This window comes from Hyperolius riggenbachi, chromosome 8, assembly GCF_040937935.1.
Source record: "Hyperolius riggenbachi isolate aHypRig1 chromosome 8, aHypRig1.pri, whole genome shotgun sequence".
Classification (NCBI taxonomy): domain Eukaryota; kingdom Metazoa; phylum Chordata; class Amphibia; order Anura; family Hyperoliidae; genus Hyperolius; species Hyperolius riggenbachi.
This window is the reverse complement of record NC_090653.1, coordinates 88593673-88609351: the sequence shown is the minus strand read 5'-3', so window position 1 is coordinate 88609351 and position 15679 is coordinate 88593673. Positions and strand designations below refer to the sequence as shown.

The 15679-nt window shown below is 43.9% G+C and overlaps 1 protein-coding gene across 2 annotated transcripts in view; it reads left to right on the top strand.

The window, feature by feature from the left end:
* LOC137528247 (NTPase KAP family P-loop domain-containing protein 1-like) overlaps nt 1-15679 on the top strand; it is a 31551-nt gene that overhangs the window by 2397 nt on the left and 13475 nt on the right. The window contains exons 2-3 of one of the 2 annotated variants that reach the window (XM_068249527.1): nt 8337-8447; nt 13869-13907. In XM_068249527.1, the coding sequence (XP_068105628.1) occupies nt 8337-8447; nt 13869-13907 (150 nt within the window). The remainder of the gene's footprint in view (nt 1-8336; nt 8448-13868; nt 13908-15679) is intronic. The other variant, XM_068249528.1, reaches the window with a different exon arrangement.

The window sequence follows — 15679 nt, the reverse complement described above, 5'->3', positions numbered from 1 at the left end:
TAGTTAGTATAGTTGCCCCAGTATAGCTAGTATAGTTGCCCCAGTATAGTTAGTATAGTTGCCCCCAGTATAGCTAGTATAGTTGCCCCAGTATAGTTAGTATAGTTGCCCCCAGTATAGCTAGTATAGTTGCCCCAGTATAGTTAGTATAGTTGCCCCAGTATAGATAGTATAGTTGCCCCCAGTATAGGTAGTATAGTTGCCCCCAGTATAGATAGTATAGTTGCTCCCAGTGTAGCTAGTATAGTTGCCCCAGTATAGATAGTATAGTTGCCCCCAGTGTAGGTAGTATACTTGACCACAGTGTAGATAGTATAGTTGCCCCAGTATAGCTAGTATATTTGCCCCCAGTGATGGTAGTATAGTTGCCCCCAATAGAGGTAGCATAGTTGCCCCAGTATATGTAATAAAGTTGTCCCCAGTATAGGTTGCTAGTATAGTTGCCCCCAGTAAAGGTAGTATAGTTGCCCCAGTATAGGTAATATAGTTGCCCCCTGTGTAGCTAGTATAGTTGCCCCAGTATAGGTAGTATAGTTGCCCCCAGTGTTGGTAGTATAGTTGCCCACAGTGTAGGTAGTATAGTTGTCCCAGTATAGCTAGTGTAGTTGCCCCCAATAGAGGTAGTATAGTTGCCCCAGTATATGTACTAAAGTTGTCCCCAGTATAGGTAGCTAGTATAGTTGCCCCCAGTATAGGTAGTATAGTTGCCCCCAGTGTGGGTAGTATAGTTATTATTATTATTATTTATTGTATTTATAAAGCGCCAACGTATTATGCAGCGCTGGACATTAATTTAGGTTACAGACAATATTTAGGGGTCACATACAGCAATATGACAATACAGGAATACAAGAAAACCAGATCACACAGCACAGTATGAGTACAAGGTAATGCTTAGTCAGTCTTTGGATGGGAGCATGGAGATTAGGCAAGTTAGGTTCACTCAAATGCATAGCATGGGTTCACAGTAATGGAGGTGCATGATCAGGTAGGACACAAAAGGAGGAGGACCCTGCCCAAAGGCTTACAATCTAGAGGGAGAGGTAGGGACACGAGAGGTAGGCAGTTGCCCCAGTATAGATAGTATAGTTGCCCCCAGTGTAGGTAGTATAGTTGCCCCCAGTGTAGGTAGCATAGTTGCCCCATGTGATGGTAGTATAGTTGCCCCAGGAGGGGGAAGCAGCGCAAGAAGGAGGAGTAGCGGGCACAATGGCGGGGAGGGGAGTCAGAACCCCCCCTCCCTCAGCTGGGTCCCCTCCTTCTGCTTCTCTCCACCTCTATATATGCAGCGGCAGCCACGGCATGCAGGCGGATAATTACTCACCTTACTTCTGAGTTCCAAGGGCTGGAGCGCAGTGTCACCGTCGACACAGGTCTCCGCCTTAAATGCCGCATACTGTGCTTCCGCTAATCAGGAAGCACAGTGAGTGGCATTGAAGGCGGAGACCTGTGGCAAAGGTGATGCTGCGCTCCAGCGCTTGGTATGCAGAAGTCAGGTGAGTTATTCTCTGCCTGCCACGCCTGCTTGCCATCCGCATATCTGGAGGGGGGGGGGGAGCAGAAGGAGGGGACTCATGTGAGGGAGGGGGGGTTCTGCCCCCCCCCTCCCCACCACTGTCCCAGCTTTCCCTCCTTTTCTCGCTGCTTCCCCTCCTTTTCTGCCGCTGTGAGGGGTCGGTCAGGGGCGGGGGGCTTTCGGAGGGGCTCACAAGATGTCAGCTGGGGCTTAAGCCCGGGTAAGCCCAGTGTGGAGCTGCCACTGACTTCATGTCCTTAGACTTGCTCACATAAAGCTGAATAACTGCAATGCCCTTCTGTTTTAGGTCAGATTTACAATACTGCATTACTGATACATGTCATAGCAATCTTTTTTTTTACCTAAGTGGAATTTGAAGTAATGACTAGAGATTAATAGTAGCGATAGTCAATGAGGTGCAAATAATTCTGGCTTGCATGCAAATTTCCTGTAAACTACAGCTTGATTTTGGGCTAATCACAACTGGCATTAACCTCTTCAGGACCACAGGCTTTACCCCCCCAAAAAGACCAGGCCATTTTTTGTTAAATAGGCCACTGCAGCTTTAAGGCCAAGCTGCAGGGCCGCACGACACAGCACACTAGTGATTCCCCCCTCTTTTCTCCCCACCAACAGAGCTCTCTGTTGGTGGGGTCTGATCGCCCCCAGGTTTGTTTGGTTTTTTTTATAAATATTTATTGTATTATTTTTTATTTAATTTCGTTTTTTTTAATTATTTAAATTAGCCTCCCTCCCTCCCCCCATCTGCCTATCACAGCGATAGATTTTGGGCCAGTCCATCTCTCCTTAAGGGATTCTCAGCATGACCTTTATTCTTTATAAAGACATTCCCTGAAAATGATTAATACAAAGATGCTGGCCAGCCTCCCTGCTCCCTGCACACTATTTTGGCAGTTGGACGGAGCAACTGCTATTCACTGAGCACTTTAAAAAATAAAGAAAACCCTGAGAACCCCCCTATGAGAAGATGGGCTAGTCCAAAATCTGTCAGTAATGTCAGATTTCTACTACTTACTATGTGACAGCAACATAGGAGAAAAGTAATTTATGGCTCATTTTACTCTGGAAGAAAAACGTACTTCTTACTTGTATGTGTTTTAAATTTTAAGATTTTCGTGACCATTCCTCTTTAAGTTAATGTAATTGGCCCAATTCAAAACTGCATAGAAATATAAACTTTGACCCCCTACTTCACAGTCAGCAGACACATGGCAGCCAATCAGGCTGCACTCCCCCATGGACTCCCCACCCCCCTATAAAAACGCAGCAGAGCCCGCCATGTTCTCAATCTCCGGCTGCTGCTTTAGTGAGAGGAAGGGAGAAGTTGCTGCAGAGACAGGGACAGTTAGCTAGGCTGTTGTTTAGCTGCTCCTCACTGAAATTTATTGCTGAAAGCACCCCAAAAAAAAAGCCCTTTTGAGGGCTAATATTCTTCTGCTGTGTTTTTTTTTTCTTCCAACTGTATTTGTGATCAAAGTATAGCATATCTGTGTGACACGCTGCATACAGCCCACAGTCGCAGCTGGGCCTTGTAGTTCCGCCAGCACACTCTTACCTAGACCCTCGGTATAAGCACAAAGTGGCGGAGAGGTGCAAGTAATCCTCCACCTCCTCTCATGTCCACGCAGGCAAGGACAGGACACTCTAGGGATCTGATGGTGATGTGGGACATGCAGACTTTCTTTAGTCCAACGCCTCAGCCCTTCGGGATCCACCCTCCAACAACTCCTCGACCAGCAGGTAGCCGACTACCTGGCCTTAAGTGCGGATATAGACACTCTGAGCAGCGATGAACCCCTGGACTACTGGGTGCACAGGCTTGACCTGTGGCCAGAGCTGTCACAATTTGTCATCGAACTTCTGGCTTGCCCCGTCTCAAGCGCCCTGTCAGAAAGGACCTTCACCGCAGCAGGAGGCATTGTCAGTGAGAAGAGAAGTTGCCTAGGCCAAAAAAGTGTTCAGTACCTCACATTTATTAAGATGAATGAGGCATGGAACCCAGAGGGCTACTACCTGCCCAAAGACTAAGTCAGTCCCAACACAGCATCTTTGCCTGCATGCCGCTACTGCCTACCGAAGACTTAGCTGGCCATACACTAGGCCGATTCCCACCAGATCGACAGCAGATTCGATCACTGGGATCGAATCTGCTGTCACATCGTTCCTGCTACACGCCAAATTTCGATCCATTTCGTCCGATCCCGTCGATTGCTCCGTGCGGAAAATTACCGTCGATCCCTGGCGGGTAGGGAGCGCGTCGCTAGCGGCGTTCGAGTGCCCGACGACCGACGTAATAGAGCCCGCATACATTACCTGCTCCGCCGATGCGACTGCTCCTGGTCACCGCTGCTCCGTCTCCGCTCTGGTCTCCGGTTCGGTATGCTTCACTTCTTCTAGCCCGGCAGGAAGTTTAAACAGTAAAGGGCGCTCTACTGTTTAAACTTCCTGCCGGGCAAGAAGAAGTAAAGCATGCTGGAATTGGAGACCAGAGCAGAGACGAAGCAGCGGTGACCGGGAACAGTCGCGCCGGCGGAGCAGGTAATGTATGCGGGGGGGGGGGGGGGGGGGGAGCGGCGGCAGCACCACCACCAGAACAGATTGTGAACGGTTTCAGGCTGAAATCGGTTCACAATCTGTTTGCAGTAAAGGTAGCCATACGATCCCTCTCTGATCAGATTCGATCAGAGAAGGATCTATCTGTTGGTCGAATCTTATGGCAAATCGACCAGTGTATGGCTACCTTAAAGTGAACTTCCAGACTAAAAATTGACTCAGCAGCACTGGAAAGGCCTGGTGTTTCTTTAACTGTTTCACAGCATCAGAACTTTTTTTCCCTTATGCAAGCCTCATTTTTAGCTGCACAGAAAACAACTGCCCGGGCATATTTCCCCTAATGCTGTGCAAAGCATGATGGGATTTCTGATGTTGTTGTTCTCGTTCTGCTGTTTTGGTGCAATTTTTTTTTTTTACATTTTGAATTTGACATTTGAAGCCTAGCGCATGCAGCTGGGAGGGGTTATCAGGACACAGGACAGTTGGAACTGTGTCTCCTGCTCCCTGTCACCTCCTTTCAACCAAAAAGATGGCTGCCCCCATGACCAAGATGGCAGCCCCCATGAATCACAAACATTTGCCTGTTCTTTTAAAACGGGGTGGGTAAGAGATTATATTACCTATCTATTCTAATTAACATAACTAATCTAACTTAATGAAAGTATGTTTGTTTAGGCTGAAGTTCCCCTTTAAGTCAGTCCCCCACACAGCATCTCTGCCTGCACGCCACTTGACTGCCTACTCCGCCACCACCGACAGGGTCCAGGACTCCAGGTGGATCCTGAATGTTTAAGGCTGCTGCTAGCAGCGGCCGCTACCAAAAATAATAATTTTTCTGGTGTGTGTACATGCCTAATTTTTCTGGCTGCACTGTGGCTGCAACAAGAACAAAACAAAAGGCATGTACGTGTCAATTCCCCTTCGTGATCGTTACCTTGTGGCGGTGAAGGGGCTTGCATATCACAATGAAGCAATGATCTATATGAGTGTGTTGGGGGCACACCAAGATAAGGTCGTTGCTTCATTGTGGACAGACCAAATTTGATCAACTGGAAAGTCACTGTTGTTCTGTCATTGAACTACCTCAGCCTGACCACAGAGGCTTGAAAACCGCCATCGCCTGCACCCTCGCCAACGTGCGCACGAGCACGGCTATCACTACACAAACATTGCCGCCGAGAGGACTGACATTTTATGACTTAAGAGTTTCAACTAATGACAACCCTTTGCGGCTGTTTGCGAAGGTGAGTCTTCGAGAGAATCTGATCTTCGGGCTGTCTCTAAGTATTATTCATACCCTTCTCAATAATCAACAGAAAAGCCTTTATTGGCTATTAAAGTAATAAAATGCTTCCTATAATTGCAGACCAGCTTTTTGCATGTCTCCACAGGTATTTTTGCCCATTCATCTTTAGCAATGAGCTCCAAATCTTTCAGGTTGGAGGGTCTTCTTGCCATCACCCTGATCTTCAGCTCCCTCCACAGACTCTCAATTGGATTTAAGTCAGGGGTCTGGCTGGGGCACACCAAAACGTTAATGTTGTTGTCTGCGAATCATTTCTTCACCGCTTTTGCCTTGTGTTTTGGGTCATTGTCATGCTGAAATGTCCACTGGTGCCCAAGGCCAAGTTTCTCTGCAGACTGCCTGATGTTGTCATTGAGAATCCTCATGTATTGCTCTTTTTTCATGGTGCTGTTTACTGTGATTAGGTTCCCTGGTCTATTGGCTGAAAAACACCCCCAAAGCATTAGGTTCCCATCACTTTTGATAGTGGGGATGGTGTTCTTTGGGTTGAAAGCTTCTCCATTTTTGTTCCAAATGAAGGAAACATCATTGTTACCAAACAATTCAATTTTTGTTTCATCTGACCATAACACAGAAGACCAGAAGTCTTCTTGTTTGTCTAGATGAGCATTTGCAAAGGTCAAGCAAGCTTTTGTGTGCCTTTTCTGGAGAAGTGGCGTCCTCCTTGGACTGCATCCGTGGAAACCCAGCAGTGTGCAGTGTCCGTTGGATTGTCTGCCTTGAGACATTGCCACCAGCAGAGCCCAAAGCACAGGTGTCACTTTTGGCTTCAGACCACGTCCTCTGAGATTATCCACTGTGCAGAACATCTTGCATTTTTAATAAAACTTTGCACTGTAGCCACTGGAACTTGAAAATATTTAGAAATGACCTTATAGCCCTTTCCTGACTTGTGAGCATCCACAATGCGCAGCCGCAGGTCCTCACTGAGCTCCTTTATCTTTCTAAAGGCTCATACACACATCAGACCATAGTCTTTGGAAAATGAAAGATCACAGACCAATTTTACCCCCTTTTTATCCTCATACACACCTTGTTTAACAGACGTTCATCTGCAGATCTGCAGATCAGATCCACCAGGATGGATTTTCAGATCTGCAGATGATTGTCTGATCTGCAGATGATTGTCAGTTAAACAAGGTGTGTATGATGATCTGCAGATCTCATAGACTATGAATGCAATTTGCAGGAACAGATCTTTTGTAGAAACAGAGCTTTTGCAGATAGTGATCTTTTGAATGTGTACGGGCATCTGTGTGTGCAGCATCTTGCAAAGATGTTTTTCTGATGGGGAGTTCAGCTCCATAGAAAAGACTGTGAAGGTATGGCTCTCATACTACATGAAGGGTGGTAAGGTTGGTCTGTGATCTTTCATATTCCAAAGACTATAGTCTGATGTGTGTATGAGCCTTTAGCCATGACTGTCCACAAACCAACTGCAGAGAGCTGCTGTTTTTCATCTGTGGAGTTGATTAAGACAGCTTTTCCCAAGTAATCAGGGTAATTAGGATGCTTTAGAACATCTTGGACTATTTGGAGTGGTATAGACATTTGGATTTTTCCACAGACTGTGACAGTTTGTGAAGGGCATGAATAAGTTTGGACTGGACACCTTTTGTTCAAATGTAAATAAAAGCTTTTTTTCCACAATAATGTCTCTTGTACATTGTCTTATTATCTTTTGGGAGACATCTATGTCAGTTCCCGTCAAAAAATGACTTGCTGGTTGAATAAAAGTAACTTTAAGTCAAATTTTGCCAGGGGTTTGAATAATTATGGGCAGCACGATACATATTATTATTTAGTATTTATATAGCACAATATCTTCTGCAGCGCTGTACAGAGTATATTGTCTTGTCACTTAACTGTCCCTCAGAAGGGGTCACAATCTAATCCCTGCCATAGTCAAAAGTCCATTTACATATTATGTAGTGTATGTATTGTAGACTAGGACCAATTTATGGGGAAGCCAATTACTGTTTTTTTGTGGACTATAAGACTCACTTTTTCTCGCCTAAAAGTTGGGGGGGAAAGTCACTGCATCTTATAGTCCAAATGCAAGGAGTTCCTGACTTGTGAACCTCCAAACCGCCACAATGTCAGGAACTCCCTGTATTATGCCCATGCAGAGGAGGACACAGGGGGACACGAAGGGGCATAGAGGAGGACACGAGGAGGACAGATGCAGAGAAAAGGGGGACAGAGGAGGGCACATGGAGACACAAGAGGTACAAAGGGGACATAATCCACAAGATGCCCCTTCAACATGGATGCACCAGGTTTAGTATATATTTTTCCCCTGTTTTTTGTCCAAGTCCAGAAAAGCTTTATTGGCAGGACCAAATACATTTAGCATTGCCAAAGCAAAACAAAACATTAACATGGGGAGGGGGATTGTGGGAATAAGGGAAGGATATAGGGGGTTGGGGTATATAGTCCATAGGTGTGTGGAGGATGTAAGGGACAATATGGGGAGCTGGGATATACAGTCTATAGGGGGTATTGGGGGAATACAGTCCATGTGGTATCATGTTCCTCTCAGTTGGTGGCAGGCTGTGACATATCAGGCAGCTATTTGCGCGGTTGTTTCCTCCTCCCCCAGTAGGATGTAGAGTTTCCTCTCCTCATCTGTGGAGGTAAAATCCTGGATGTGGGCGGAGAGTCTCTGGACAGTCCTCACAGGTGCGTATTTGCTGCAGTGTAGCAGGAAGTGGGCCTCATCCTCCAGGACCCCCTGGTCGCATTGCGTGCACAGTCTCTCCTTCCGGGGCTTCCATGTCTGTCTGTGGCACTCTGTCTCTATCTCCAGGCTGTGGGCACTCAGACGGTACAGGCTCAGGGTCTGTCTGTCTTTGTGGTGTCCTCTAAACCTAGGTGTGCCTTATGGTCAGGAGCGTCTTATAGTCCGAAAAATATGGTAAATTATCTGTATGTTTTTAGGACATGGGAGGAAACCGAAGTGCCCGGAGGTAACCCACACAGACACGGCAAGAATATACAAACTCCCTGCAGATAGTGCCCTGGTTGAGATGCGAAACTTAGCGCTGAAAGGTGAGAGTTGTAACCGCTGTGCTATGTATACAGAATATACACAGTATATATCTATATATATTAAATCGTGTGTGTGTGTGTGTGTGTGTGTGTGTGTGTCACAATCACGCGAAGACGCCTTGACTGATTTGAACGAAACTTGGTATACAGATCCCTTACTACCTGGGATGATATGTTCTGGGGGTCTCGCGCCCCCCTCCCCCCCTGCACACCTGGGCGGAGCTACGAACAGCAAATCAGATTTCACCCATGCATGTCAATGGGAAAAATGTAAAAGGCTGCCATTCTCACAGTAATCAAGCCAGAGTCCCCACACTTGGCACAGTTGGTCATTTGGTGACCGAAGTTACAAATCCAGGAAAAGTGGGCGGAGCATAAAACAGCCAATTAAATTCCAGCCATTAATTTTTAATGGGAAAATGTAAACTGTAGCCATTCTTACACTGTTAACCGCAGGGTTTTCAAACTTACCACAGTTGGTCACTGGGTGAATGGGATTAATATTCAGGAAAGTGGATGGAGCCTTCAACACCCAATCAAATTCACCTATTAATTTTCAAGAGGAATATTTATTGCCATTCTTACACTGTTAATGGCAGAGACTTAAAACTTGCTACAGTCGGTCATTGGGTGACTGGGGTTCAAATTCACTAAAGGGGGTGGAGCCACAAACAGCCAATCAGATTTCTTTGGTGGATAAACTGCTTCCATTCACACATTTTTGATGCCAGCAACCCGAAAGCTCACAAACTTGGTCATTGAGTGACTGTGTGTCAAGGTTGCAAAAAGTGGGCGGAGCCAAAATCAAATTTCTGGGAAAATATAAACTGCAGCCATTCTTACACCGTTAATGGCAGGATTGTCAAACTTTGCACAGTTAGTTACTGGGTGACTGAGATTAATGTTCAGGGAAGTGGGTGGAGCCTACAATAGCCAATCAAAATTCACCTATTGATTTTCAAGGGGAATATTTAATTTGCTGCCATTTTTCCACCGTTAATAGCAGATGCTTCAAATCTAATACAGTCGGTGACTGGGGTTTAAATTCTGGAGCCACAAACAGCCAAATAAATGTGTTTGATTTCTATGGGAATATAGAAATGATTGATACCAAGGACCCCAAAGCTCATAAACTTGGTCACTGAATGACTGTATGTCAAGGTCAAAAACAGTGGGCGGAGCCCCCCAAAAAATTTTTACATGGAAAAATATAAACTGCAGCCATTTTTACACTGTTAATGCCAGGGTTCTCAAACTTGACACAGTTGGCCACTGGGTGACTGGAATTAATATTCAGAAAAGTGGGTGGAGCCTAAAACAGCCAATCATAATTCACCTATTGATTTTCAACTTACACTCTTAATGCCAAAGGCCTCAAACCTGGTACAGTCGGTCATTGGGTAACTGGGGTTCACATTTTGAAAAGGGGGCGGGACCACAAACAGCCAATCAGATTTTTTTAATTTCAGTGAAAGCTCACAAACTGTATGTCAAGGTTAGAAAAAGTGGGTGGAGCCAATAACTAAATTTGTTACATGGGAAAATATAAACTGCAGCCATTCTTACTCTGTTAATGGCAGGGTTCTCAAACTGCACACAGCTGGTCACTGGGTGGCTGGGATTAATATTCAGGAAAGTGGGTGGAGCTTACCACAGCCAATCAAAGTTCACCTATTGATTTTCAAGGGGAATATTTATATTGCTGCCCTTCTTACACTGGCAGAGGCCTCAAATCTGGGACAATCGGTCATTGGGTGATTGGGATTCAAATTCTGAAAAGGGGTGGGGCCACAAACAGCCAGACTTTTTATTTTCAGTGGTAAAATGCAAATTATTGATGCCAAGGACCCCAAAGCTCATAAACTTGGTTATTGAGTGACTGTACATCAAGGTTAGAAACAATAAACGGCAGCCACTGTTACACTGTTAATAGCAGGGTTTTTAAACTTGACTCAGTTGGCCACTGTGTGACTGGGATTAATATTTTGAAAAGTGGAGGGAGCCTACAACAGCCAATTAAAATTCACCTATTGATTTTCAAGGGGAATATTTAAACTGCTGCCATTCTTACACTGTTATTGGCAGAGGCCTCAAACCTGAAACAGTCAGTCATTAAGTGACTGGGGTTCAAATTCACTAAAGGGGGCTGAGCCACAAACAGCCAATCAGATTTCTTTGTTTGATAAACTGCTTCCATTCACACAATTTTGATGCCAGAAACCTGAAAGTTTATAAACTTGGTAATTGAGTGACTGTGAGTCCTGGTTACAAAAAGTGGGCGTAGACAAATACAAATTTCACTAGCAAAATGTAAACTACAGCCATTCTTACACTGCTAATGGCAGGGTTCTCAAACTATGCACAGTTAGTCACTGGGTGAATGGGATTAATATTCAAAAAAGTGGGTGGAGCCTACAACAGCCAATCAAAATGCACCTATTAATTTTCAAGGGGAATATTTAAACTGCTGCCAGTCTTACACGGTTAACGGCAGAGGCTTCAAAAGTGCTACAGTCGTTCATTGGGTGACTGGGGTTCAAATTCCGAAATGGGGGTGGAGTTGCAAACAGTCAATCAGATTTGGTTCATTTCAATGAGAAAATACAAATTATTGATGCCAAAGACCTAATAGCTCAAAAACTTGGTCACTGAGTGTTTGTGTGTTAGGTGTTAGGGTTAGAAAAAGGGGGCAGAGCCCCCACCCCCTAATATTTATTATTTATTTATTTATTGTATTTATAAAGCGCCAACATATTACGCATCGCTGGACATTAGTTAAGGCTACAGACAATATTTAGGGGTGACATACAGCAATAAGACAATACAGGAATTCATGCAAATTAGATCCACGCAGCACAGTATGAGTACAAGTTAATGCTTAGTCACTGGATGGGAGCAAGGGGATTAGGCTAGTTGAGTTCACTCAAGAACTCACTCAGATCCATAGGATGGGTGTATGGTAATGGAGGTGCATGAACAGGTGGGAGACACAAGGAGGAAGACCCATGCCAGCAATAGAAAACCATAACACAACATTGGAAAAAATTGGCAGTGCTCCTGATTAGGCCACATCTGAAATGACTACCAACAGAGGCGTGCAGAGCCCCCTAGAGGCAACATACACACCTTGTATTCAAAACAAATGCAAACTATGCACTAAACCTTAAACTCATATTAAAACAGAATACAAATATGAAATAACAAGTAAGTGCAGGCAGCCATAAGTAAATTTACATTTCTATACAGCATCTTTATATAGATTTTTACCAGGGAGTGGTAGTCCAGATCCAGAGACTAGTCCAAAACCCATCAGGTCTGTCAGATTTTTACTACCCACTGTAAGTGACAGGGACACAGGAAAAAAGGAATATAGTGCATATATACAGTCCATATGCGTTAATATGTATTTTATATTTTTTCATGATAGTGGTCCTAAAAAATTGGCTCCTGTAAAGTATTATAACAAAAGACACAACAATAAAATCATAGGAGAATTAAAATATTTTGAGGGAGTCAAAGACAAATCACATGTACAGTGTACAGGTAATATATGACATATTGAGGTTGATTATCTATAACAAATAGCGTGCCTTATCAGAGTTAACACACGGTATCAGAGTTAGCACACCTTATCAGAGTAGCATAGCAAGCACTACGAACTTATGCCTGCTAATGAGCCCTTGCAGGTCCAATCACTTTAAAGGACATTATCCCCGCCCTTTGATTGGCCCAATAGGCTGCCTGTAAAGTTTCCTGTCAAGCAGAGGCTCAGGGCAGGGCGAGTGGAGCTCTCGTCATTGCCAACTAACAGACATAAGTTTGTAGCGCTCGCTATGCTACTCTGATAAGGCATGTTAACTCGGATAAGGTGTGTGTTAACTCTGATAAGGCACGCTGTTTGTTATAGTGAATCAACCCCTGAAAGTAATGTTTCGCATATTCAGCAGTGATGCATCATTGTAGATCTTTCCAGTCCACATAAAGCTGAAAAATGTAAAATATTTATTTTAAAAAGGCAAGTTTATATACCAAAATGATAAATTATTGCTTTAAACCAAATAAGTTGCCAGGATATATATAATCACACATAATAAAGTGTGATTTTCTCACCCCCAGGGTCCATGTTCCACATATGGTCTTAAAATCCCTGCCTCCTGTCTGAAATCGGGCCCGACCCGGGCAATTTTTTTCTTTTCAAACCATAGGTGCAAAGTATGCTGAACCTGCGGGGTGGATTTATGACATCAATCCACCCACAGGTTCTAATCCCAACCAAATACAACGGTGAAAAGAGATGTTATCTAATCCAGGCAGGCAGACAAGACATCTGAAATAAGAATTATAGCGAACAGACATAAGACAGGCTTCAGCTGTTCTGCTGTGTCTCCTCTGTCTTATGCTAGGTACACACGTTACATTTTTTCGTTCGATAGATGCATCATGTTTGATATTACTCTCAATCGTTTTACCGCTCGATTTCTCATAGAAGTGAATGGAAATTGATAAGGAAAGATAAGAGAATTGAGCGGGAAATGGAGCGGAAAAACGAATTGAAAAACGATCGAACGGCAGAATCGACCGAAAGAACATAACGTGTGTACCCAGAATTAGGGCTCTTTCACACTGGGAGCTGATCCATGCATTTTGACGGATCGCTCCTAGATTGCATTTAGAAAGGTAACATGAAAGTCTATTTGACTTTCATGTTAGCCACATCAGATGAAGCGTTCCAGAGCGTTACGTTGTAATGCATCTGGGAGCTTCGTAACGTCCAGCGCCAGCGGTTTCCTGTCGGGTGAATTAGAACGACCGCTGCTAATCAGCGTCGGACCGCAACTTCCTGACATAATGCCGCAGGTCATTAACGTGTACAAAATTAGTTCGTGCACGAGTTTTGTAATGTGAAAAAACCCTTACGCACTGTGAAAAGAGTTGTAATTTGATCCAGGCAGGCAGAAAGAAGGTGAGGGCGGGTCAAGGGAGAGCTCCTGGCTGGAGGGGAGGACATAATGCTGAGGGTGTACTTGCAAGGCATCAACATGAGGAGAAAGATGGAGGTGCTACTGCAGATATAAATGTGAGTCTGTTCTACCCACTACAGTGTACCAAATGTAAACTTTACATGTGCATCTAACTGTACACACTGCATAGAATACATATATGTATTGCCATGTAAACTCTTTTTTTGGCCAGAGGTAGTCGTTAAGCATAGCTTTTTAGGGGGCTCATGTTCTTGTGGCCGCACTAGTAGTTATTGTTATATGCATTTTTTTTTTTTTTTATATATATATGCACTTCCACTCTTCTGAAAGAATGGTTTATATGAATGTCAATGTGGCTTCTTATGACCTGAATAATCTTATATTTGTATTAAGACCGCCCTATAGGCAATTGCCTTGACTGTTAATTTGTTGTTTTTAGGTGATTGTCCTACAAAAACTAAACCTCCATCACAGTCAGGTAAATATACTTAATAACTTAACATTATTTATTTGTGTATAGTCTATCTCTTCTAATAACGAAATTTCTGTTCAGCCAACTTCATTCCTGGGAAGGGGGGGGGGGAGGAGGAGGCTGGGGGGACAGACACCTGTCTAAGCACGCTCTGGCTCAGAAAGAATGGTCTTGCCTTCGTCAAGTATCTATAATTTTAACAGGTTTTACACAACTACAAGTACAATGTTTCTTTCCTAAAACAAAAGTTATTTCGAAGCATTTATTGTCACATGAGCAAGGAACGACCGCCATAATGCATCATTTCTAGGCAATTAGTGACTATACAAATCAGCTGGTCTTTAAAAAAACTGGTGATTCTGGTTCTGTGTGGCATTACTGGGTACAGTATAACACCCCTTCTTGCATTAGCAATGGTCAGCTATCGTGGCAGATATGGCTAAAATGAGGGACATGGGTTTCATTTTGGGCAACTTTGCCCAATCAAAGTTTGCTTCATGTCAACAGGAAAACAAATGTAACCAGCAGTAGGGATGCCATATGTATACTATCTACATACAGTGCTGCCCATAATTATTCATACCCCTGGCACATTTTGACTTAAAGTTACTTTTATTCAACCAGCAAGTAATTTTTTGACGGGAAATGACTCCCAAAAGATAATAAGACGATATGCAAGAGGCATTATTGAAGAAATACAACATTTCTCACTTTTTTTTTACATTTGAGCAAATCTTCTCAATAATCAATAGATTATTACAGCAATAAAATGCTTCCTATAACTGCAGACCAGATTTTTGTATGTCTCCACCGGTATTTTTGCCCATTCATCTTTAGCAATGAGCTTCAAATCTTTCAAGTTGGCGAGCCTTCTTGACATCACTCTGATCTTTATCTCCCTCCACAGATTCTCATTTGGATTTAAGTCAGGACTCTGGCTGCTCCAAAATGTTAATGTTGTTGTCTGCTAACCATTTCTTCACCACTTTTGCTGTGTGTTTTGGGTCATTGTCATGCTGAAATGTCCAATGGTACCCAAGGCCAAGTTTCTCTGCAGACTGCCTGATGTTGTCGTTGAGTCCTCATGTATTGCTCTTTTTTCATGGTGCCGTTTACTGTGATTAGTTTGCCTGGTCCATTGGCTGAAAAACACCTCTAAAGCATTAGGTTCCCACCATCATGTTTGACAGTGAGGATGGTGTTCTTTGGGTTTAAACCTTCTCCTTTTTTACGCCAAAATAAAGAAACATCAATCAATCAAATTTTTGTTTCATCTGACCATAACACAGAAGACCAGAGGTCTTCTTCTTTGTCCAGATAAGCATTTGCAAAGGCCAAGCAAGCTTTTGTGTGCCTTTTCTGGAGAAGTGGCGCCCTCCTTGGTTTGCCTGCCTTGAAACATTGCCACCAGCAGAGCCCAGATTCACCAGGATGTCCATGGTGGTGATCCTTGGATTCTTTTTCACCTCTCTCACTATCCTCCTGACCAGCACAGGTGTCACTCTTGGCTTCCGTCCAAGTTCTCTGAGATTTTTCACAGTGCGGAACATCTTGTATTTTTAAATAATACTTTAGCACTGTAGCCGCTGAAACTTGAAAACATTTAGAAATGGCCTTGTAGCCCTTTCCTGACTTGTGAACAGCCACAATGCGCAGCCACAGGTCCTCACTGAGCTCCCTTGTCTTAGCCATGACTGTCCACAATCCAACTGCAGAGAGCTGCTGTTTTTCACCTGTTGAGTTGTTCGCAACAGCTGTTCCCAATTAAGCAGGGTAAT